General features: G+C 43.9%; 2 protein-coding genes across 3 annotated transcripts; one reads left to right on the forward strand and one right to left on the reverse strand.

The window, feature by feature from the left end:
• Nucleotides 1-104: 104 nt before the first annotated feature.
• On the reverse strand, nt 105-9,557 carry rangap1b (Ran GTPase activating protein 1b). The gene is made up of 17 exons (XM_035612270.2): nt 8,885-9,557; nt 7,771-7,966; nt 7,272-7,390; nt 7,037-7,164; nt 6,683-6,742; nt 6,391-6,570; nt 6,105-6,239; nt 5,361-5,519; nt 4,484-4,597; nt 4,290-4,389; nt 4,000-4,084; nt 3,627-3,840; nt 2,911-2,994; nt 2,721-2,823; nt 2,028-2,116; nt 1,600-1,721; nt 105-1,482 (listed from the first exon to the last, which is right to left on the reverse strand). Exons 3-17 carry the CDS (start codon nt 7,381-7,383, stop codon nt 1,398-1,400), a joined length of 1,770 nt encoding a protein of 589 aa, XP_035468163.1. The 5' UTR covers nt 7,384-7,390; nt 7,771-7,966; nt 8,885-9,557; the 3' UTR covers nt 105-1,397.
• Nucleotides 8,727-23,769, forward strand: zc3h7bb (zinc finger CCCH-type containing 7Bb). Of its 2 annotated transcripts, XM_035612265.2 has the most exons (22): nt 8,727-9,018; nt 9,813-9,874; nt 9,981-10,017; nt 10,306-10,503; nt 11,463-11,621; nt 11,868-12,008; nt 12,097-12,139; nt 12,242-12,480; nt 12,599-12,893; nt 13,976-14,028; nt 14,239-14,338; nt 14,518-14,679; nt 14,804-15,009; nt 15,121-15,221; nt 15,359-15,540; nt 15,747-15,826; nt 16,095-16,327; nt 16,491-16,596; nt 16,924-17,032; nt 17,746-17,879; nt 18,005-18,060; nt 18,687-23,769. In XM_035612265.2, exons 2-21 carry the CDS (start codon nt 9,816-9,818, stop codon nt 18,011-18,013), a joined length of 2,646 nt encoding a protein of 881 aa, XP_035468158.1. In that variant the 5' UTR covers nt 8,727-9,018; nt 9,813-9,815; the 3' UTR covers nt 18,014-18,060; nt 18,687-23,769. The 2 variants fall into 2 exon arrangements, with proteins under 2 accessions (XP_035468158.1, XP_035468157.1); XM_035612264.2 differs by lacking the exon at nt 18,005-18,060 and having other exon boundaries at nt 8,728-9,018.
• The last annotated feature ends 791 nt before the right edge of the window (nt 23,770-24,560 follow it).

Below are 24,560 nucleotides of genomic sequence, written 5' to 3' on the forward strand. Positions count from 1 at the left end.
TCATATTTCCCTTGAGAACTCATTCCGACTTTTAAAACCCCTCATCACTGGAACTTGTACGATCACTCGGCGAACACGCACACACGTTACACACATACGTGGAGTGAGGCTGGTTAGATCTGGTTTTTATTTAAGACATTCATAAGGGCATTGAATTTAACAGCAGAGCGGGTAGACAAAATATAAATAGAGTCCTCACACAGGCTAATGTTATTCAGAAGATCATCTGAATGACATCAAAGTGTATTTTCCCATCCTCATACTTCCCTTAAAGGCTCTGGTCACATCAACACATAAGCAGCTATATGAGGTAACACACAACCCGGTGTGAGACATCATCATGTGTGAGCATGTTGTGTAATTTAAGATAGATTATGGAATTGAAAAAAGAAAACGAAAAATATCAGGTCAAAACGATTTTGGTCCCCTGAGCTCTGCAGTGTTATGACTGGGGCGATACACACACATGCTGTGTATTCAGGTTTGTGTGTGTGCGCGTGTGTGCGCGTGCGTGTGTGCGGCGGCGGCCCATTCCTCATTACAGTCTGATGCACACAGTACTCCGACTTGACCGGACCTTGTGAGCAGCAGTATGGTGATTGTGATGGCACAGGCTGCCCTCAAAGTTCTTTCACCTCACCATGGAATGTTTTTGAATAAGCGTTGACAAAAGAACAAAACAAACATAACAGCAAGTTAAGCAGCTCAGCACAGAAACGGACCAATAAAGTCAGCTAGATTTATAGATTGTAGCTGTAGTTCTTGTTCAGTATGATTTACATGTACAGTTGTCTTGGCCTTACCGTCTGAGTCTCAGCACTCACGCATAACTACATTTTCAGTGTAACAAATATCAGTGTGTGTTAGATACAAGTTTAAAACCACAGCAAATTTGTAGTTGTGTTGAAAAGATCAAATGCCAAAAATGTTCATATTTAACTGGAATATAACCATAACCTGTTAATCCAGTTATTTCCCGATCTAGATGCATTGTTCAGCAGTCGTTTAATTGAGTTTTGAAACTCAATGTAAAACGAATACGTTTCAGATTGAAATCATCTAATGTTAGCGCCACTCATGGTTATGACCACTTTCCTTTTTTATTTACACATTTAACCCCACGGTTACCTGATGTGTAGTCTATTTTTTTTTACTTGTATCTACATTTTCTAGAAAAATAAGTCGCAAACATAAGTAGAAAAATAAAAAATTAAGAGATTCTGGATAGTCTTTGTCATGCCTTCATAAAATATACAAAAAAAGAGAAGAGTGGTTGTCAGAGTCCCTTGTTCAGGTGTAAAAGCATCCCTGCTGGTTTTGTTGATGAAAAAAAATGTGTGTGCAGTGTGTGTGTGTGTGTGGTGTTGTTTGGTGTGGTGTGTGACTGATTGGTGGGATCAGTGTTGCTCGTGGTGTCTCTTCTCCAGAACAGAGCTCAGACTCTCTCTGGCAGCACTGCAGGACTTGAGAGCGTCACTGTCCCTGCAGATTCACAAAAAACATCCATGTTCTAGAACTTCATGATATCCAATATTGAATATTGACAGGCCAGATCTAAGGAACCTTTCGAAGAAAGACACGTGGGAAATATCGTCTTACTTGGACATGAAGTTGTGAAGCAGCAAGGCGTGGTGCTGGGCGAAGTAATTCTGCTGGACGGCGTGTTCCAAACACAACAGCTGGCCTGGGACCAATGACACCTTTTTTATCTTCCCCTCTCCCTAAAACACAGGACAAAAGAGGCAAAACTCATTAAATGATAGAGATTAAATCAACAGAGTTATATCGAACAGTGACAGAAAGGAACCAAACAAGTCCAGTAAGGACTGTGGATCTCCCACAGACTTTGAAGAAATTAATTCCGTCATTTGCAGCAAATCTTACACCCTTGGGGGAAAAGTATGCGTCTTAGAACAATGTTAAGGATGCTTGTGAAATTGGTGCAGTCAACGTGTTTATTCATCTCACTGATCCTGTGTCAGATACTTGGAAGCAGAGGGGCTGGGGCTCCTGTCACCGCACTGTACCTTGAGAAGTCCCATCATGACCAGCAGCGTGGACAGGAAGCAGTAAGAGTGGAGGGCTGAACCAGAGAGGAGCTTTTTCAACACATCATCTGTGGGGAAAAGTGATACAGGTCCGTGACATGAGACAACACCGGGTGACTCTCACACCAAAGGCATCACTTTGTACTGGATCCCTCAAAAGCAAACACACACTTGGACCAGATAAGCTGTTTTCAGACTCTAGAAAATGTCTGGAAAACTGGGTCCAGACATTTTCCGGAGTATGACGAACGCAGCAGGAGATTGCCCGAGTCTAGATGCATTCACGCCGATAAGACCGTCTCCGGAATATTCTGTGGCGTCTGAGTGGAGCAGCAGGTGGCAGGACATGACGATAAGTCATCAACACGCCCACTCGCTCGCTGAGAATTTTCCAGAGATGTTTCTGCTGTATTCTCACATGGGCTCACTCTCACATTTTCAGGAAATATTAATAGGGAGCGGGCAGGAAAGTAATGGAAAATGTCAAACAACATTAGTGGACATTTGCGTTCTCACATAAAGCACCTCTGGAAAAGTTCAGGAAATGTCTGCGCATGTCAGAAAGCAGCTTGTGAGAGAAACCATTTATGCAGCATGGTTATGGTTGTATAGTCACATCTAAACACTTGATGCACATTGTAATTGAAATGTAAATATAGAACGTTTTCTCACCAATGGTTTCTAGCACAGCTGTCTTGGTCTCTGGTTCCTCGTTGTACAAAGAAGCAATTTTCAGAAGGACATCAGCAGCCTTGTGTGGGTCGGACGCATCAACCTGGAGACAAAAGAGAATAGTGTAAGCAACAGATTCAATTTATACACGTTATCACAACCTTTTTTGTTTTGAATTGTAAATCCCCACCTGTTGCAGCAGGTTTGTCCTCATCTCTCCGAGCTGAAGAAGCTTCTCAACAGAGGGGCAGCTGAGGAAGGACATGATCTCTGCCTGCAGGTGAACAAAAAGTTACGATTACAAACCACAGGAATCCCCATTCATTTTCCAGTCGGGTTCAACAGGATTGAGCAGATGGTTTGAACGTATGTTGAGCCGTTTGTTGAAGTTTACTGCGAGGCTGTTTACTGAAGCAATTTCAAAACAATGTACACGCATTTAAGCACAATTAAATGCGTAGTAGTTAATAACAGTAGTTATTAAAAATTATAGAAATAGACTCGGTGACAGCCAGGGTCCGTCCAGAGCCAAATGTGGGTACATTTTCCATCTGGTGAGTAAATACTATCTACCACACTGGCGAGTATCTGTTTGCACCGAAATAGTCAAAACAGTCATGTAATAAAACAATATCCTGACAGTCTCTAGCGCAGTTCGTTTTAAGGGTGCTCTGCTCTTTCAAATTAAATTATTAACTACTGATTTATATAATGAAATGCTTTTGCTTCAAAGTCTGCTTCAGTCTCTTTTAGGTTTGTGTTCAACACAATACATCATTCCCTCAATAACGTGAGGAAACTGTATTTTGGCCAATAAAAAAAAGGCAGTGAGTCAAAAAGTTCATTTCAGACCCTGGTGTCGACTGAGTACATGAGTATAGAAAAAAGTGTTTTTCATCTTCTTACTGGGCTCTGGAGTTTGGCAGGACTGTCGTCTTTTCTCGTCACTCCATTTTGCTTGACGATTCCTATATCATCCTCACTGTCTTCGTCACAGTCGTCACTCACATTACCATCATCAACCTCCTCCTCATCATCATTATTATTATCGTCGTCGTCGTTGTCATCATCATCATCATCATCGTCATCATCCTCCTCTTCAGGTTCTCCCTCATCATCGCTGCAGTGAATTCAAAGGAGCTAAATTTTAGTTCCACTATTTACTCTGACTTTCTACAGGGCAGGAAAATGACTGAAAATAATATTCTGGACGGATAACTTAAATTATGCAATGTTACATGCGCGCGCACCAACGCTCGCACGCATACACAGTATTTACCTGAGTGATGCCAGCATGTTTCCTTTATCCATGTTCTCCATAGCCTCTCTCAAAGCCTCACAGCCTTCCTCTCCCAGACAGTTACCTAACAGAGTCATGTAGAGTAGTTTCAGTCTTTACAACTCATATATATACACACACATTTATAAACAACTTCTTAATTTACTTATACAATGTTTATAGGACACCATAACTTAGTGTATTCAGGATTTTTATGGCAATGACAGGTTTGCATGTGACTGCTACTTCTACAGTGACAGCTCCTCCAGTCCCTTAGTTTGTGCGCATACCGTTCAGGTCCACTTTCTCCATGTGAGGTTTGTCCATTACAGCCTGAGCCATCACCAGCGCCGCCGCCTCCGTGATCTCACCAAACGACAAATTCAGCTCCTGAAGACGAGGCACAAAAGAGATCAGTGTGATCACGTCGTCACCAGAGACGACACAGAGACGCAGAATGAACGAACTTTGACACCAAACTCACCTTGAGGATCGGCAGCCCCTCCCTCAAGACTGCAGCGAGGGCGATGGCTCCTTCAGAGCGAACCAGACAGTCACCAAAGTTGATCACCTGGACGTTTCTCAGATGTCTCAGAGCCTGCAAAGCCAACAGGAGAAAAGAATGTTCAGAAATAGTCAGGTTAAGACACATGCCTACATACCAATTCCTCTTTTGGAGGAAGGCCTGAAAATAAAGTGTGAGGAGTTGAGATTCATCAGTTTTCTTGGATTAAATTGTGTACACGAACTGTCATATGAAAAACTTCCACAGGACTCCGGTGCAAGAAGATAAAACTAAAATATTTATTCCATAGTTTGGAATTACGAGTGGGAATCTGTGAGATTATTTTGATTTCTGAGTTGAGGTGACCAAAATCTTTCAACATGGCGGAGAAGAGGACAGATTCAGTAATGGATGGTACGTAGTTCTATATTTTTAACTGTGCAAGTAGTAACGGTATCTTGTGTACATAATTTTTAACTTAACTTGATATGGACCAATGCCATCTATCGTTCTATCCATAACAAATGGACTATAGTTTGCTAGCGCGGTGTGAAGTTATACTATTAGCAATTTTTCCCGTTTTCAATTTGTTCTGACAACAAACAACTTGAACATGACATCCTCGTAATTTACCAAGTTGGAAGTAGGATCTTCCGAATAGCATGTGAAGGCAGCATAACTTCAAAGCCATGCTAAAGCTATTTCCCTTAAAGCGAAAGTAACACGCTTACCTATTTAAACAGAAACTTTAATTTTTCTGCCTTAAACAAACATTGTTCTTAAACCAACAACAACTTATTTAAACTAAACATGAACAAGTGGCAATGTAAGTTTAGCTCCCACAAACAGGCCTTACCTGAGCCATGGCTAGTGTTCCCTTCTTCGTGAAGCTGTTGTCATTGAAGTTGAGGACGCAGAGCTCTGGGTTGTGTCGCATGGCTGAAGCTAACGCCGTCACACCAGTATGGTTGATACCGTTCTGGGGCATGTGGACTTCTTCCAGGCTGCCCATCAGCTGACATGGCAAAAACAGAGAGAAGTTTAGGGCCTAAAGGGGGGGCTGCCGCTGGAAATCCCGATCACCTAAAACCCCAAGATTGCACCTTCAGGCGCCTTGTTTTTTTAAATGGCCAACAGTCAAAGATTTTACATTCATAGCGATGGAAGACAGAGAAAAACAGCAGAACCTCACATCTGAAATGCTGGACCTGGTGAAATTTCAAATACCACTAATTCTCTGATGACTGACAAATCAATTAGTCCAATAATCACTTCAGCTCCACTGGAAATGTCTCAGATATGACATGATGTAACAATAAGTTAGGTGTTTCATGTGTTTATTTCTTGAAAATGCTATTGATATATATTCAAACATTCAATATATAAACAGTTAGTTAAGTTAATTAAGAAATTGTGGAAAAGATTTTCAATATAAAAGTAGTTTTTTGCATTTCATATTTACTGTAATTACACATGTATTTGCACTTATTACTTTTAGGTACCTTTAACAGAATCAGTACACATTAGTAACTTTAGTTGTCTGGTGTTTGTCTATGTATTAACAGACCTGTCGGTCAGTTTGGGAGCATGTGTTTTCTACCTGAAAGGCCTTGGCCAGTGCACCGGCTCCTTCATTTTCCAGGCGGTTCCTCCCTGCGATGAACACTCTCAGTTTGAGCGGAGCTCCGTGTGCTGATGATTGCCTGTGGCAATCAATCAAAGCTTCGGCCAAGACCTACACAAACCATGCACAACAGGTACTTACTGCACTATGACGCAAACTGTTTGGAAAAATGTCTGCAGAGGGTTTTTTCTTTCTACATCTGGAACACAATATTGTAAAAAGGATGGTAATATATTAAAACACAAAAGGTCTGTGAACTCACCTTTCCCCCTCCGATCCCCAGGCCACAGTTGTTGAGCCTTAGCTCCCTGAGGGTGAAGCAGGAAGGGCTCTTCAACAGCTGCTCGATTCCCTTCACACCATCCGGGCCAAAGGCGTTGTCGCTCAGGTCCAACTCAGTAAGCCTGGCGCCTGCGCTTATTAACGCACTGCCCAGACACCTCTGTGAAAAGCACAACATACAACATGTGAAGAACATGGAAAATGAAAGACTTATGAACAAATCACAAAACAAATGCTGAACACTGAGTGAACCGGCGGCTAAAAATTCTCACCAGAGCTGTGGGGATTTCAGAGCGCAGCCTTCCGGTAAACATGTCGCTCCAATAGCATCTCTGAAAGACACAAGAGTTTTGTGGAGAAAGAAGCGTGGTGTCTCTTCTTTACAACAACAGCGGGGAACAGAAATTCTGCAAAGTATGAATGGATTTGAAAGTAATGAACCACAGTCCAACAATATTGTGTCTGTGATGCGGCATCAAACTGCCATCAAGTACTGAAAGTTTGGCATGAATGCTTCAACTGGATCATTAGTTTAATGAACATAATACACATTTTGTTCGATTTACTGTTTCTTTGTTTGGCTACTCCTGAATCACTGGGATTTCAAACCAGGCACTGAGGAATACCTGGAGAAGGTCTTTGCTCTCCAAAGCCTTGGCGATGGCTCGGGCTGCCTCCACACCGACAGTGTTCCCCTCCAGGCGCAAGGCTCTCAGACCCTGGTACTGCTCTATCTCACGGACCAGCTCCTCCACTGAAAACACAAGAGAACGGGTCATCAGGCCCGAACAGGAGACCGGGTCCTGCCCTTAGATCTCAAGAGAACGCCACACTCTCTGCCTCCCTGTTCCAACGCCTCACCTGACTCTGCGCTGTCCAGCTTCAGTCCCAGGCCCTTGTAGCTCAACTCTCCATCCCCAACATGGGTCTTGGAGAGAGCATCGGCCAGCTGTGCGATGTCATCCGAGGCCATACTGACTCTGTAAGAGACATCCGGATGTGAAACAATGGAGAATCCGTTTTTGTGTCTTACTCAACACGTTGATGAGCAGGTGTGGTATTTAAATCACCTACTATACTCGACATTGACAGATTCTGTTTAGTAGCAGTTGATATTTTACAAACAGATTGATGACATTTTTAATCAGTCCTATCTGCACCACTCGGGTTAGCTAGTTAGCTTCACCGGTGCTAGCGAGTAGTAGTAGTTGTAGTGCGCCACATTAAAGACGTTTACAACACCAGCTTAATTAACCTGCTGTGACTGTGAGCCCGAACTTTATAAAGTCAATTCTCGCCCCTTCAGCCACCAAGCTCTCAGTAGGAGACATGAAAGTTTTCTCTAAAGCCGACAACTCACCACAAAGGAGCGTGTTTCCCAATGAGACGATAGTGCACTCACGCCGCCGCTTCTTCTCTTCTTCCGCGCGGCGCGCCGGTGACTGAACCGTGTGACGTCATCGTGCTGCCCTGCCTTCTTTTTCGTTGCTTGAGCTTCACGTCTGTTACAACTGAGCCCCGGGGGATTCAGCGCCACCTGCCGCTACTGTACGGAACTGTCAACACCGAATTCAACCAACCAAATAAATAAATCAGTGAAATAAACATAAACAGAAACAGGTATAAACCACATCACAAGACAATTACAAAAAACAGCTAAAAAAAAGAAGAGAAAAAACACTGGAAAATATGTTTGTTTTTAATGAATACATGTTTGACGTACAATAACTTGATATTACAATTATTATAATTATTGGTTTTTCATTTTGTTCCCAATTTCAGCCTTATTTTTTATTAGAATATTTCAAATTACCTAAGCACATGAAGTCATGTTAAGCATTTTCCTTATAATGGGCTTCTATTGGGAAAACTCTTAGATAACATCAAGTCAAGACAACTTTATTGTCAATTCTTGCAATATTGTTCAAGACAAACAGAGGAATTGAAAACCTGTTTATATCGGACCCACGGTGCAATAGTACTAAACAAAAACAAAAACAAACAAAAAATAAGATAGATAATATATGCAATAAATAATTTCGAAATAGTGCAAAGTAAGGCAAAATCACACGGTATGGAAAAGCTAAATAAATTGAAAATGTGCAATAGAAAAGGAATCACTGTACAGTATGTGTAATATATGTGAACTAACGGCCATAATAACAGGATTTCAGGTTTTATTCTTTTGGACAGGTTTAATTATGACGAAGCATTTCTGGGAGCTATTTGGTGAACATTGATCGCTTCCTTTAGCGTTTTCGCACGGTCCCCAACACACGGCACGTCACAGAAAGCCCGGTGCCCTGGCCTCGGCGAGGGTGTTTGCTGCCCCCTTGCGACCACACTGCTCCCGGGACTGGCTAGCTGCCCATAACAGCTAGCTGGTTAGCTAGCCCGACGGTAGCCAGGAGCAGCCGTAGCGCAGAGATACTCGTGCTCCGTCCACACACCAGTGACCGGGACACCAAACTTACCAATATGCGCCTGGACATTGACTGATATTCGGCTGGCCAGGTCTCCCTCCGTCCGCCGCCCACGCCCCCGTCAGGCTGTCTCTCATCTGAAAAAAAGAAGAAAAAAGAAAAGAGAAGCGCAGCAACTGAACTCGGTGAGTCTCCGAGCTGAGTGGGGGCTTCTGGCTAATAGCTGCGACTCCTCTTGTCACTGAAGCCGCGCGTCGCACACGGTAAAATAGATGATGCGATGAGAGAACCAGACACGACGAACGCTCCCGTCGCCTGTCCTCATTTCCTCTGTCCAGCCATGTGAAGTCGATTAGCATGTAGCCCGAGAGCTGGCCGATCCCAACTACCAGCAGCGTTAACGTGACTCACACTGAAGCCATCGGCAGCCGAAGCGATGCAAGTTGTCTGTCTCTGCACGCATTGCTGTCGGCGTAGCGCTCGGTGCACACGGGGCTAACGTTAGCTAACGACCCCCCCCCCAAAGTGAAATGGCCAACGCTCAAAGTGTGTAGGCGACGTCCCCCCCTGCCATCTAGAGAGATCCGCACTACATGCGTCAAATCGTCTCATTCTCAGGCGGATGTGAAATGACACCGTCGCAAACGCCAATTAGTCCCCAGCTTCCCCGTCAGCTGTCCCCGCCGAATTGTTTACGCAGGTCCGATGATTTCCTAGCGTGTATGTGGTGGCAGGCCTGGGCTGGTCCAGGTCGTGTGCAAGTGGGTTAGCAGTGTTGGGAAACGTCTTGCGTGGCTGCAGAACATTACCTTATCGACTCCAAAAGTGATGTGTGTGTGTGTGTGTGTGTGTGTGTGTGTGTGTGTGTGTGTGTGTGTGTGTGTGTGGGAAGTTCGATCGCAGCTGTCAGAGCTTTAAATACTGCTGTGCTCACAAGTGGCTGTAAGTGACTGAACCCTGTTGTCATCATCGCCCTCAGGATATGGATCCTGAACGACTGAAACGAAGAGAGGAGATTCAAAAGGCAATGAGCTTTATCCAGTAAGTGGGGAGAAAGGCGCGTCTGCATCGAGCCGGTGTTAGCATGGTTGAAGTGCACGCCGCTGAATGGAGAACACTGACAGCCTTCTTCCTCTTCTGCCCGCAGGTCATCCTTGCCTTTTCCAGAGCCTGAGAGTTATGAGGTTTGCATTGACCCTTTATGCTTTTTCCAATCAACAATGTGCACCTACAATATGTTCTCACCAACTTCACTATGACCATACTTGTATGCTGATCCTTAATTTGAGCTCATTTTTATCTCTCAAAATTGATTCTCTCCTGTTTCCCTTGTTCCACTCCTTCTCTTCTCCTTCTGTGTCCTCCCGTCTACCACACGTCACCACCTGATTCTTTTTTCATGTCACTCTTTCCTGCCTCTTTCAACCAACAACCCACATTTATTCAATCTCCCTTTGCACATTCTCGGATAGTCGTTTCTGATCCAGTTGGTGTGTAACTTGCTGGACGAGGGCAATTCTTGCTTTCGGGACGGGGACTGGCGGCAGGCGGCCCAGCAGTACGGGGAAGGGATAAGTGTTGCCCGCTATGCCCAGGCTGAGGCCCTTGTCATCCCCCACGAGCTGCTGGAGTGCCTCTACGTCAACAGGGCTGCTGCCTACTATCAGACGGTGAGGGGCGGGGGGTCACCTCCAGACCTATGTTGAGATGTTTATGTGGATAGGCCTTTCAAGATAACTACTCTCACTCGCAGAATTATTTTGCGATAAACAATTTTATTGTCATTTTAAGACAATTCCCCCCCCCCCCCTACTGAATCATGTGAGCTTGCCCCATAGGCCTACTGGACGTTGCCCGTGCGAGTCAGTGCGATCTTCTCCGACACGATTTGTGTCACCGCTGAGAGAAATGTTATCTAAGTTCAAGTCTTCAAGCAGACGGTAACACCACACTTGGTGAGCTGCGACTCCGACACAGAGCAGATGAGAGGACAGAAGCGGCGCGACTTGCTGGAAGGCTGTTGACATTCATTATTATGTCAACAAACATGTAAACACAATGTGTATTATCGAGGTCAATAAAATCTGCTGTTCTCTTACATGTAGTGACTGAGAAATGATGACATTATTTATGACATTTTATATGCCACCATATGCCATCAGTTTTGGGGGGAATCGGCTGGTTTTAATGTTACTCAAAAGGCTCAACTTTCAGCCAATCATTTTCAACTACAGTTTTATCAATTATTAAGTTTGTGTGCATTGTAGTAATCTTATTCTTTTTCTGTCTGTCTGAGTGGGAGTAGGGAGCCCAGCAAGCTGCTAGCTTAAGTGGAAGTGTTAAGATTTTGAGACGAAGCATGTGAAATAATCCCGAAGTGAAACAGGCTTTGTTTGTGGTAGACGCATCAGGGTATCTGCCAGTTTTATAATTCTGTATTGGGGTTTTTCAAAGCTACATAAAGCACATTCCCTTAAAAGAAAGATTGGACATGATGAAACCATCACAACTTTTTTTTTTTTTATTAAAATTAATCTGCTTTTGCAGTTTCAGTAGAATTCCTGTGCAAGCCCCTTGATGTTCTGTATTTATTTTTATTTACCTTTGCTCTCTCCCTTTTCTGTCTCAGAGGGAGTATGAGCGAGGTTATCAGGACTGTGACAGCGCACTATATGTGTCGGAAAGCAGCCGCATGGCTTTGTACCGCAAAGCACTTTGTCTGAGGGAGTTGGGACGATTCCGAGAGGCCTACGAGTGTGGAACCAAATGTCTCCTCACAGCACCACACGTATGTCATCACCACCGATTATTTATTACATCTCGTTTGAGATGGAAATTTACCATTCTTTGATTTCCCCAGGAGATTAGTAAATGGAGTTAGAAATAAGAGTTACAATAGAGAATTTAAACGTCAGTGTTCATATTGAATGATTTTATTTTAATTTGATGACTACATGGACTTAATTGGATTTCATATTATACTAAGTGGCAGCTCTTCTTTTTTTCTTTCTTTTTTTAAAAATGTTTCTTTCAGGACCGACAGGTGAGCGATCTGGCCCAGGATCTGGCCAATAGACTGGGCCTGAAGGGCCGTAAAGCCTACATCAGCCCTCAGATAGAGTCCACAGCCGGTGAAGGGGAGAATCTGGGGGAGAATTCCCCTCCCACAGGAGAGGTGGGTGCTGTCGTCACAGTGTACAGCTTGTGAATGTGTCGACTGAACAAAGGGCTGAAGGAGTCATATTCTCTCTCTTTTACTTCAGACGTCCTCCAATGGGCTGGAATCACTGGGTGACATTGGACCAGGTACGGCAAACTGGCAAACCCTAAACATGTCTGAACCCACACAGACTCCCATCTGTTCCCACCTTCATCCCCTCCTCTCCATTGCTGTTTCCTCCATGTCAGGGGACATGTCCAGTGCACAGTGCATCCCTGCCCCTTTGGCCACGCCCATCCCAGTCAGCGATGAACCAGGGTCCCCTGGAGTGACCCCATGCACCGACCTGTCCGAGAGTCCCAGCAGCCAGAACCTGCCCCCCATGCCGTATTCGGTCCCTGTGTCCGAGCACATGGACGAATGCAACAGCGTCATCAAAGAGGAGCTCAACAATCTGCTGGAATGCATCCCCAGGAAAGTCAGTGAGGTGAGTGAATGATCTATCCATACAATCTTACTGGGGCACCACTGTCTTTATTTCTATTATTATTCTTGCAGTGAATGTGGTCTCAGTTATTTAATCTTAATGCAATCTCCTCCTCTAGAGTCCAGTCCAGGGTGCTATCCCCACCAACCTTCCAAACACGGCGGTTGCTCTCCGGCCTCCGTACTCCCCCAACCTCCCAGCCCCATCGCCCCAGCTGCCGCCAGCCTTCTTCATCCCCCCCATCAGTGACATGCCCCCTCTGGAGCCTTACTCGCCGCTGGCCCAGCGGGACCAAGGCTCCACCCAGGCGCAGGACGCACTGGGAGGCTTCTCCACAGTGGGTGCCGATGGAGAAGGAAAGGGAGGCGTTGCCGCTGGGGGGCTGGACTTGTTGTCTGAGTACACTCTCCCGGGTGAGATAAATGCTAAACATCTTTGTATCATTGATGGGTAATGGTGCACTAAGTTTTCAGAAGAAGTGGAAATGGTCATAAATGACATTTGGTATTTCGTGTTATTCAAAGCTGGTCTGTCTCTGATGATGACTCACCTTTGCAGCTGCACTTAATACTGATGAGTCACATTTACAGTGGCGTGAAACAGCAAGTGAAGCCTCTGGAATGACAGGTCTTAGTCAGATCTTCTTCAAAGTTCCATGTTTGAACAATCACACAATCTACTTTATATAATACGCGCACAAGTTGTTGTGTTGTTTTTGTTAATTTTGGAAAAAGTATGTGACCCCCCTCTGGAGATAACAAACTTGTAGTCTAGTCAGTGAAAAAAGATTAGAGATGTGGGTAAACTCACATATTTTGTGTTTGCTATTCACAAGAAGCATTTGCTGAACTAACAGTAAAAAACATCATCCCAATGGTGAAGTACTGTGGAGGGAGAATCATGACATTGAGCCATTGGGCCTGGAAAGCTTGAAATCATTGAGGGGAAAATTAATAAAGGGATAATGTACTGAGTGACTTCAGACATAGAAAAACCACCTGTTGGAGCTAACCAGTCTAAGCCAAGACATTAACCCAAAAGAGACAATGTGGAATGAGCTCATAGGGCCGTTCACACCAGACGTGCTGAGATTATGGCTGATCTGAAGCAGTTCTGTAAGATGAATGGTCCAAATTTCCTCCCACCGTTGTGCAGGTTGTGATCGCCAGCAATACGGGAGCTCTTGTTTGAGGTTATTGCTGCCAAAAGAGGTTTTGACCAGTCTGATTATTATCTGGATCTTCCCTTGCAGCAGACTTTTGCTTTTTGTTAAGTTGACAGACCTTTTCCAATGCACAAAGAAAAGGAAAGGGGGAAAAACAGAGAAGCATAATCCTGGATCTGTTTTTTGCAACCTGGTTGACACGCCGTCACTCAGTCACCAGAGCACAGCTCCTAGGGAGTTAGCTCTAACCTGAGATGTGCGTCAGCAGCAGACAGTGTGAGTCAGCATCATTTCAATATGGTGTGGTGTCCTTGTGTCTGTGGTCTTCAGGGGGACGAGTGTGTCACAGCTTCATCCCTGGAATGCGCAACAACAGTGCTGCAGTGAGTAAAACACACACACACACACACACACACACACACAAATGATTTAATTCATCATCATTCTTCATGTCTTGCCAGGCCGATTGGTTTAAATTGGATTGAAAAACGGAAGTGTTGCATTAGCAGCCTATTCGTGACTATGCTGTTATGCTGCTAAGTAGCTTATTTTAATTGTATGTCATATCTTCTTATCCTCTTTTTCTTTTTCAGAATGGTCCAACAGGAACAAATCTGTCTCTGCTCTCCAGGAACCCTCTGGCAGCCACGCATGAGTTTCGGCAGGCCTGTCACGCCTGTTACAGCCGAATAGGTCATTTTTTTTCTTACAAACCTCTTCCAAATATTCACAATGGGATGTTGCGGCGTTGCCTTCTGCACCAGCTCGAATGCGAAATGTCCGAGCGTTATTTTTAAGCAATGTTTTATCATCACGTAGGAAATGGGACTGCTCTGTTACTTGACCTTCTCTTTCCATCTTCTCGCTCTCAGGTCCGCGAGTGATGGACTACAAGTATCAGCCAGAGGCAGCACATCGTTGCAAGAGAGACGTGCTGCTGTGTCGCCTCAAAAGCGCAGATGACCCCACCTGGAAGAGGATCCGGCCCCGGCCCGCACGGAACAACTTCCTGGGGGCGTTTGTACTCTGTAAAGGTGTGTCCACTCTATGAATTTAAGTGCACGTTCTAGGTGCGAAATTCAAGTTAAGAAAGAGCAGCCAACAGTCAGATTCAAATGACTAGCTTGAATATTTACCTTTACATTCTCGCTCCCGCAGAGGTGCAGGAGCGTCAGGAGTGCCAGTACGGGGAGAACTGCACATTTGCCTACTGCCAGGAGGAAATCGACGTGTGGACGCAGGAGAGGAAGGGTGCACTGAGCCGAGAGCTGCTGTTTGATCCGCTGGGCAGCACAGAGCGGCGGGCGCTCAGCGTCACCAGACTGCTGCAACTCCACATGGGCATGTTCATGTTCCTCTGTGAGGTAAGGCCACCGTTTCTTTTTTTACTCTGGTCTCCCCTTTTTGTCATCTTTTGATCCGACCACTTTGGAACAAAGCTTCGACTCACCTGCAGCTCCTTCCTCTTACTACAGGAATGTTTTGACAGTAAGCCTCGCATCATCAGCAAACGCAGCAAAGAGAACTTGGCAGTCTGCTCAAACCTCACAGCTCGACATCCGTTCGACGATAACAAGTGAGTGTAAAGTGTTTTCATACCTTGAATTTGTTTTAATACAGAGTCCTATAATTGTGTTTGGTTAGGTTTAGTCACACTGTGAGAAAACACAGACTATTTTCCTTCATCATTTACATTTCCTGTGTCTGCTGCAGGTGCCTGGTGCACGTGGTGAGGTCGGCCAATGTGCGCTACAGTAAGGTGCGTCCGCTGCATCCCCTCTGCCAGTTTGACGTATGTCGCCACGAGGTTCGCTATGGCTGCCAGCGCGAGGACAGCTGCTCTTTCGCGCACTCTGTCATAGAGCTCAAGTGCTGGGTCCTACAGCAGGATACTGGTGGGTTAAAAAAATATTATAACTTGTTCGACCTGGGATGAAAACCTTTAGCTTACCTGTAATAAAATGTAAAATTTACTGTCAATGATTAACAGGCCTTTTCCTGCATTTTATTTTTTTCGGCTACAGGGCCATTAAGTCATCGGTTATATTGGTCACTGAAGTTGTTTTTTCACAGAGCTGCTTTCTGATATTTTGTTCTTCAGGTATCACCCATGAAGAGATGGTGCAGGAGTCCAAGAGACATTGGCAAAGGCTGGAGCAGAATGCACAGAAGCAGCAGAAGGTGAGGCGGGAGCTGAAATAGGAATTTAAAACAAAACAATTAAATAATGCGCCGTCTGCAAATGTATGCTCACTTTGGTTTTGTTTTCACAAAGTTCTTCCTCCAAGTCTATTCAGACCATTATTGTGCATCCATCTTCAACCAAAATGCTATTATTTATTAGTAAAATGAGTGAAAGTGTTGTCTTAACATATAGAGTTTTGGCAAAAATTGATTGCTCTGTTTTATCAATATTTACGTGTCACTTTTCTCTTTCTGTGCCTTTCAGCCCATCCACATCCCCCATCTGAGCAGTGTACCTGCAGGAGGGGTGGGGGGAATGGGGGGTGACGGCCTAGGCGGTGGCGGTGTAAGCCCAATGGGAGGGTTAGGAGCAGCGGCGGGACGGGGGCGACCCCTCAACCTGAAAATGAAATTTGTGTGCGGCCAGTGCTGGAGAGAAGGACAGGTCAATGAGCCCGACAAGAATCTCAAGTACTGCACAGCAAAAGCGCGGCACAGGTGAGGCCCGTCTGCCCCCACATGCAAACAGAAACAACAGAAGTATGCGCCAAAGAACTGAAAGAAACATCTCTTTCTCAGGTTGAGTTGTTTCTACTATCTCGCTTCGCTTTTTTTAAGGCTTAGGTTTGTTTGAATTAACGTTGGCCCTCTGTCTCTGTAGCTGGACGAAGGAGCGTCGGGTCCTGCTGGTGAAGTCATTCGAGAGGAAGAAGTGGGTTGTTGTTCGGCCTCTGCCTTTCTCCCGCACCTACCCACAGCAATATGACGTGAGTTGATCCTTCCGCCCGCCCTCCACCTCTCACATGCCGAGTGCAGCTGACTCTGTTTTTGCCCCCAGGGACTGTGTTGTTTTCAACCTCCCAGTTTGTCTCTCATAGTGTTTTAATGTTGATATCCAGCAATTTTAACTGGTTACCTTCAATCCCCCTTTCATAATATTTAAATGTTTTAATGAACTTAAAATGTAACTTAAACTTTAAAAATCGGTTGATTTAATCCAACTCTCTTTAGTGATCGCATTAGTTGTCCAACAAAGTGTTGTCTGTGATTAACTTACACAGAGAAAGTAACAAGTGTCTGTGTCTCTCACGCAGATGTGTGTGCATGTGATGAAGCAGAAGAAGTGCCACTACATTGGGAACTGCTCCTTTGCTCACAGTCTGGAAGAGCGAGACGTCTGGACGTACATGAAGAACAACAGCTGTAAGCTCACGGTTCCACCTCGAACCACCTTGTGTGAAAGCTTCCGTTTTCATTTCATCATAACAGTTTGACTTGTCGGCTGGATGGATGACTTGATAAATCCTCTGGGGCGGGAATTCATTTGGTCATAGCAGCCATACATTAAGAGACGATGTCAAAAAGGGGTTAACAGAGGGAGTTAAAAAGCTGCAGTGTAAAAAACAGTCTGATAGGATATATGAAAATACAGAACAAGTAGTGTAATAGTCCTACAAACAGAGGCCACAGCGCAAAGTGTTTCAGGTGGAGAGAAATCTGATTGAATTTAGTCCTGTTCAGTGATCACAGGCTTGGAGGAGGTAAAAGAGTAAAACTGCCTGATGGCAGTCGGCAGGATTGACCTCCTGTGCCGCTCCCTGACACAACAAGGTCAAGCAGGTCTGTGGATGAAGGTGCTTTCCTAAGTTTTTCCACTGTTTTATGAAGAGGGAGTGAGGCATCGTCCATGATTGTCTGTATTTTTGCTGCCATTCTGTCCTCAGCCACTTCCTCCAGAGTAGCGAGCTGCATGTCTAATATATCCATTTATATAAAGAAAGAAAATTATCAGGATTTTTGTACATCTTTTAGATTTCTGATCATGTCCGCTGGTTCTGTCTCGTGAAAACACACTGTATTCAAGGTCACTGAGGTCGTTTCCCTCTTCTCTCCGTCTTATCTTTGCCCATCTGCAGTGAGGGACATGCAACAGATGTACGAACTGTGGCTGCAGCTCACCAATCAGAGTAGACGCACAGAGAGCTCCGCGGTGACCCCGCCTCTGGAGGACAAGCAGGTCACTATAACGGCAGATTACACGGACGGCATGGTGAGTGGGAAAGAGAGCTTTTTTCAACTGTCCAGACGTAAGCTCGAGGAACTGTTTGCGTTACCACAAATGTCTGAATCGGTCGGGTCAGACATTTAACAGACATTTTCCTGCCGACTCCCTAGTATGACTAGATGATGTCCAAAGGGCCGGTCATCGTCGTCCGGAGAACTGGCAGCGAGTGAGTGAGCGAGCAAACTTGTTAATAGTGTCTCTGTTCTGGTTCCTGTACACTCTTCAGATGCAGTATTTCAGTGACCTGAGTATCAGGTGAATGTGGTACATTTTTCTCTACTAAAATCACAGAAACAATCTGAAGAATAGACTGTTGATATATTAATACATTCTGGAGGATTCTGCTCCAGAGACTATACAAAAAAATAAGCTGGTTCCTAAAGCCAAGTTTAAATTTCACAACTTAAAAAAACATCTAATTGCTGTGCAGTTCACACTACACAACTTGTCTCATGGTCTGGAGTTCGTACCACATGACTGACTGGCGACAGAGGGTCACACACACTACACAATCTTTCACAAGGAGAGACCGCGGACTAGTATGTCTGGTGTCCAAAAAAAATAAAATAAAAATAACCTCAGCGGCAAACAAAAGCTTTTTGACTCCTCTGCAGCTTATTCTGCTGATTTGCAGATTCCTGTACACCTTCACAAATCTCAGCACGCATGTGCAAATTCCTGTACACGTTTACTCGCACCCGGATTGAGATAAAGTAACACAACCGGCAGCTCATTGTATTTGAGAGTGACATAATTGCGAGTGATGAGCTGTGTCTGTGTGTATCGCTCCAGGGAGGGCGGCGGATGTCGGACGGGGATGACCTCTGAGTGTCGCCGTGGTGACCAGAGGCAGCCAATCGTCCGCTGAGCTGCAGCCAGACACAGACGGGCCTGCCACACCAGCTACAAGTGAACAGTCTGTCACCTCACCAGTCTGACCTCCTCTAGCATCCAGCCAGCAGTGCAAGAGCAAATGGACACACAACAGAACAGTTAACCCCCCACACACACACACACACACACACACACACACACACACACACACACACACACAAAACACAAGTTACAGGCACCTATTAACACAATTAGAAAGCTTTGTTAGTGAAAGTCTTTAGTATTTTGTTTTGTATCATGTTGCAGTTACACACAGCACCTTTAGGTTCCCCTTCAGCACATTGTACCACAATTCCAGTGACGACTAGTTCTCCTCTTGACTAAAGTAATCAACCAGTGTTCCCCTAGTACTGTTTGGACTTGGCAATTCCTTGTCCACCGGCCACCTCCTTTATTTTGTCATTTTTGATCCTCAGCCCTGAAACTGTTCTTGGTTGGGCTGCGCTGGTCGCAGCTCTTAAATATTGCTTGGTGATAATTTAAAACTCTGTCAAAGTGTAGCGCTCTTACACAAAAGGTTTAAATTGTAACTTTAGAGAAATGCCAGGCCCCTCAGCACTGTCAAAGGCAGTCGAGGCAGGAGACACGATGAAGTATAATTGGAAGAGGTTCTTAGTGGGCACTCCTCGTTTAGCTGTGTAACAACCAAATCCGACTCTCCTTCCTGCATGGGAATATGGTGAGAGGCTCAAAATACCTTCTTTTCTTTTTTTTTGGAGAATCATGATATCAAGGTTCTTCTTTTTTTCCTTTTTTTCCAATGGGAGTTCTACTTCCTTGTTATATTGTCTGCCATATTGGTAGAACTCTGAATGTAACGCCTGCATGGGCCTTTAAAACGAGGAGGTTAGTCATTGAAAACGTTGCTTTGGTCGTGGAATGTATGCAAGTATACTTAAATGCTCTGAAACAAACTAGTTCAACATTACAGTTTTCCCCCCAGCCCCCTCTTTATTGTCCTGTGATAGCTGGTTATGTTGTCATACCAACTGTTCCAGTCCGGGAACGCGCTCAGACACGCACACACACCATCACATTAACCTTGCTGTTGCCGTCAGCCGACGTCCAGGTGAATCAAATCATGCAAAAAAAAAAAAAAAATCATCTGAGCATCACTCATGCTTAAAGGAACGGAGAGATGTCAAGCTGGTGCAGGAGGGCTGCAGAGAGCTGACTGCACAACATGTTCAAAGTCTGGCCTGGCGCTGCTCTCGGCAACAGATACGTTCAGACCGCAGGTGCCCATCGGGGGAATGATGACCTCACTTGGACCGAAGCAACGTGAAACTACTGACTGTGCAGAAGACTTAAGTTGAGGGGAGAGCTTTGTTATAATTTAAGAAAAACAATTGAAAAGCTGGGAGAGGATGATTGAAGAAAAAAGGTCGAGGAAAATATTTTTCTAAAGTGGATTGTTAGATTATTTGAAATTTTAATTTGAATGTCAGTTTGGGCGTCTTCAGTTGAACCGGGTCATCATTCCACTGAAAACCTGCCGTGCTGCCACGGCCTTCAAATGGAAACCTGTGTTCCTCATGTTTTGTTCCTGATAGCTGACGGTAGCCCTGAGAACAACAAAAAGCGTTTCACTACGGGAAAGCTGCTAGCTTGAGACAGGGAAACGATTCATACCACATATTGTGCCTATAAACAACACACACACACACACACACACACACACACACACACACACACACACACACACACACACAGGCAGAATATCTGTTGTCGCCATATTCTAGCCTTTAATGTGGACGGAGACACGATGGAGGTTTGTCTATATTCAGATACATACACACACATATTATGCATATTTACAAATAATGGTATACTACTAATAATAATTGATAACTTAGCAGTTAAGCTTAATAAATATATAACCTGAAAACCTGTATTGATTACATAGAACTTCTTGTTATTGAGGTATTGCTATAAGACTATGTATCGCTAAACTAGATGAATATAGTGATTTTTTTTTCTTTTTTTTTTCTTTTAATGATGTTTTAATTTGTAATTTTTCCTACTGTGGGTTGTTCCAGACGCGGGTTGTTTTGAAGGGACTGCAGCAGAGATGGATTTGAGTTCGATTACTGACGGTTAAACCTTAAACATCCAGAGCAGAGTAGTGGAGTAATTAACCCAACTGAGAAGCTCTTTTATTTTTGTCCAGCAGCACAATACTGCCACATGTAGATGAAACAAATTCACAGAAGCTGAACGTTATATTTTAAATATTTTATCTAATTTTCTTTTCAGAGTGGCTTTGGCTAATTGCATCAATACTGCAAATGGCTTCAATTCTCAAAATACTGATATTACACAGTACAAAGAACGTAACGGCTAACGGGCGCAAAGCGTTGAAAAGGTCGTTGACTAGCTTGCTTGGCGATTGTTCCAGCTCTGTCTGCAGTTCCAACATTTCGGTCGTTAGATGAATACGAAACAGATAAATGATTGTGACACAAAAGGCTGCAGGGTCTTTACAAATGATCCAGCTCCTGAAATCTAACTTGATCAGAATTTAGAGGCACATGAGAGTCTGGGCGGAGCCTAAAGCGCAGGTCTCAGATCAGTTTTGAGGATTGTGGGTAACGACGAGCCCTCATCTGGAACAGCCCGGGTATTAGCTTCTTCGAGGGATTGTATTACTACTTCTAGAATTATGATGAATATGATGACGATAATGATTGCTATCTATTGACTATTTCTATTTCTCTTCTATATGCTATTGATATATGTACGTTAATTGCGATGTATAACTTTCTCTTTATATATGTATCCATGTATGAATATAATAATTTCCAGTAAATATGCATCTGTGTATGCGGCGGTGCACAGCTCTGTCCGGGGGGCAGTGAGCAGAAAACACCTGACTCCTGAAAGTCGCTTTAAGCTTTTCAATCCTACGTCTGTTGACACAGTTTGATTGACCTGCTCTGTTGGGCTCTGTTTAAAGCCCTAAAAGCTTAGACACTGGTTAAAGTGGGAAAAAATTAAAGATGGTTAAAGAATATATTCTTCTAACTGTTTCCCCTTTTCAGAGCGTCAGTGTTGACCTACCAGCAGAGATCTCTGCTCACTGCCTGCGCTGTGTGTTGTCCTTTGGGTTAATTTCGCAGTCAGAAGGACAGATCTGGAAACAAAAGCATACATAGAGGCCTATATACTCCCGTATAGCGCCTTATTCGATATACTACATCTATAAGATGATACATACCCCTATTGTATAATCCCGCTTACTATATACAGTATATGATACCTGATACCTATTATAATACTTAGACACCCTCATAAGGTAATTTAGATAAGAGATGATGGAGCTGTTTTTTTTTCTCTCTCTCTTTCCTGTGGCTGTGGAAGAGTTTGCTGTCGTCAGTAACGTGTCCCCGTCTTCTTTTTTCAGGGAGTTTAAAAAGGACAAGTTTGTCTGGAGAGTGCCACACACGTTAATGTTCCTTATTATCCAAGTGGACAAACCGTTTTTATCATCCTGCCTTTAGAGACCTGCTGAGGTGAATTGATTTTTGATTGGAATAAGCAGAGCATTTGGGAGGGAGGCTCCTCTTCCATTGTTTGGAGAAAAACTAGCATTGATTAATTATGTAATTGACACGCACGGAAAAAAGAAAGGAAAGCCGAAAGGTCTGTGCTTTCGTGTTCTGTGTTGTTAAAGGCGAGCGAATTATGACATCAATTTAAAGCTGCTTCAGTACACAACAAATCTCACACCGTAATTGTATATTCCGTGGTAAGCAAACTCGTTTTGCACTTCTGTGCAACATCCCAGTTATCATTATGAAATTATTTCATCATCGGTCTGCCCTATCAAGTACGATTGATTCCCATTCCTGCCGAAGAGATGTGGAAACCAGTCTATGAGACCTACAGTTTGCCAGGCAGCAGACATTGACCCTGGAGCCAAGATCACCGCGTCGCTGTTCTTATCTGTGGAGTTATTCAATCTGTGTTCATCTTTTCTTTTTTCCCGCTCCAGTTTTGGAAACTAACATGATCCTTTGGCTTTGAAAGGCTTGTAACATTATGAATTGATGACTTTCACAAGGGGGGGGGGGGGGTTACTTATGCCAACAGTCTTAAGGAGCATTTTTGCTTTCTTTAAGAACTAACTACAATACTTACAGTTTTGTTAAAAGACAGTGAAAGTCTCAGTTAACAGTGACGTCAGAATTACTTAATCAATATCCATGAAAGGGTCCTCTTCCATGCTACAAGCCGTGACCTTTTCTTTTTCAAGTGTTCGAAGCTCCTCCGGCCGGCTTTAAAGCAAGAAACCTCCCAACATGTGCGACCCTCCCTACTCACCTTTCATGCCATCACTTAAACACAGAATTAGTTTCCCCAGGGAGTTGACGTTGAAGCAGTCAGCAACATCTGTAATTAATTTTTTTAAAAGGCAGCAGATCCATGCCGTTGATTCCAGACCTAAAACATTTAATGAATTAATTTCATGTTCATGTTCATTGAGAAAAATGTTTCTACTTATTATTTTTCTCTTGGCCTAAAGGGAATATTTGTCTGGTCTCTGACTAAAGGGGCTTATGTTGTGCGTCAGTTCTGATTATGACATCCTGCTGTAGTTGGAGGAAATGACACGGTCCTCGGCTGTGAAGAGAGATTCTGGTCGTCAAATTTTCATGTGACCCCCACCCCTTCCCCTGTCATTTAATTTGCAGCACCAACAACACACCTAACCAGCCAGGTTTTCAGACATTTAGGAAATGATCTTTCATAAGGATTGTTTTTCAACAACTCTGATGAAGAAACCAGGGTTGAAAGAAGTGGGGGGGGGGAAACTAGGCCTCTTTTTGTACTGTATTTTTACATTTTGTTGTCTTATCTTTTGTTTTATCTTTTTGACTTTGTTTTATCTTTTCTCCTCCCTGGTTGGAAATTCGTGATCACACAAGTGGACCAAAATCTCTTGAAAGCATTTAATAAACCGACTGTTTTAGAAAAGAAACGTGTTTTTCCATTTTTCAATGCACACACTTTTAATTATTATTAATCGAGAACCCTGACACTGATGTGTTGCTGATTGAAATCATTGATTCGATTTTTTTTATCCCTTTTCGCAACACACTCTTTATTTTCGTTGTTAAAACGACTTTTAGAAAAATTAGAACAATATCTCCTTGACATTAGGTTTCCAGACTCTTTGCTGGGACATTTGCCGTGAAGTTTAGCTCAAGTCCCATTTGTCCACCTGAGCTAAATTGAATTCAATGGACATGATTTTTAAAGGCAAAGCCTTATGTTTGCAGGAGCTGCCTGCAGAGTCCAGAGAAGAGATTGTGTCTTGGCACACATCTGGAGAAGGCTACAAAAAAATGTCAATCCACCGACAGGCCCCATCCAACCTCACAGAGCTGGAGAGGATCTGTGGAAGAATAACAGAAAATCCACAAATCCAGATTCATAACGCTTGCCGGGCAAAGAAGACTGTAATCCCTGCCAAAGGTGCTTCAACTAAATTAGGAGTCTGAATTCTCATATCACTGATATTTCAGTCTTTCTTTTTAATTAATTTGCAATCATTTCTCAAATTCTGTTCTTGCTTTGTCAGTATAAAGTACTGGGAGTGGATTACTTGATGGAGGGGATATATGGATTTAAAAGGGTATTCTGATATGAGCGTCTGCATCTACTGCAGATGCGGCCTGTTGAGCTCTCGTTACTTCCCTGATTCAACACAACTCATTTTTCATTTCATAATCAACAGGGAAAATGCTGTATTCAAATTGAGGATGTGGT

This window comes from Scophthalmus maximus, chromosome 16, assembly GCF_022379125.1.
Source record: "Scophthalmus maximus strain ysfricsl-2021 chromosome 16, ASM2237912v1, whole genome shotgun sequence".
NCBI lineage: Eukaryota > Metazoa > Chordata > Actinopteri > Pleuronectiformes > Scophthalmidae > Scophthalmus > Scophthalmus maximus.

Bases quoted from the DNA above. Each gene is read 5' to 3' on its own strand.
- zc3h7bb (XM_035612264.2), top strand. From the start codon at position 9,816: ATGGATCCTGAACGACTGAAACGAAGAGAGGAGATTCAAAAGGCAATG. The intron at 14,029-14,238 runs GTGAGTAAAACA...TTTCTTTTTCAG, and splicing joins TGCGCAACAACAGTGCTGCA to AATGGTCCAACAGGAACAAA. The intron at 17,033-17,745 runs GTAAGCTCACGG...GCCCATCTGCAG, and splicing joins GTACATGAAGAACAACAGCT to TGAGGGACATGCAACAGATG.
- rangap1b (XM_035612270.2), bottom strand. From the start codon at position 7,383: ATGGCCTCGGATGACATCGCACAGCTGGCCGATGCTCTCTCCAAGACC. The intron at 7,165-7,271 runs GTGAGGCGTTGG...TTGTGTTTTCAG, and splicing joins GCTGGACAGCGCAGAGTCAG to TGGAGGAGCTGGTCCGTGAG. The intron at 4,085-4,289 runs GTATGCGCACAA...TGACTCTGTTAG, and splicing joins GGAGAAAGTGGACCTGAACG to GTAACTGTCTGGGAGAGGAA.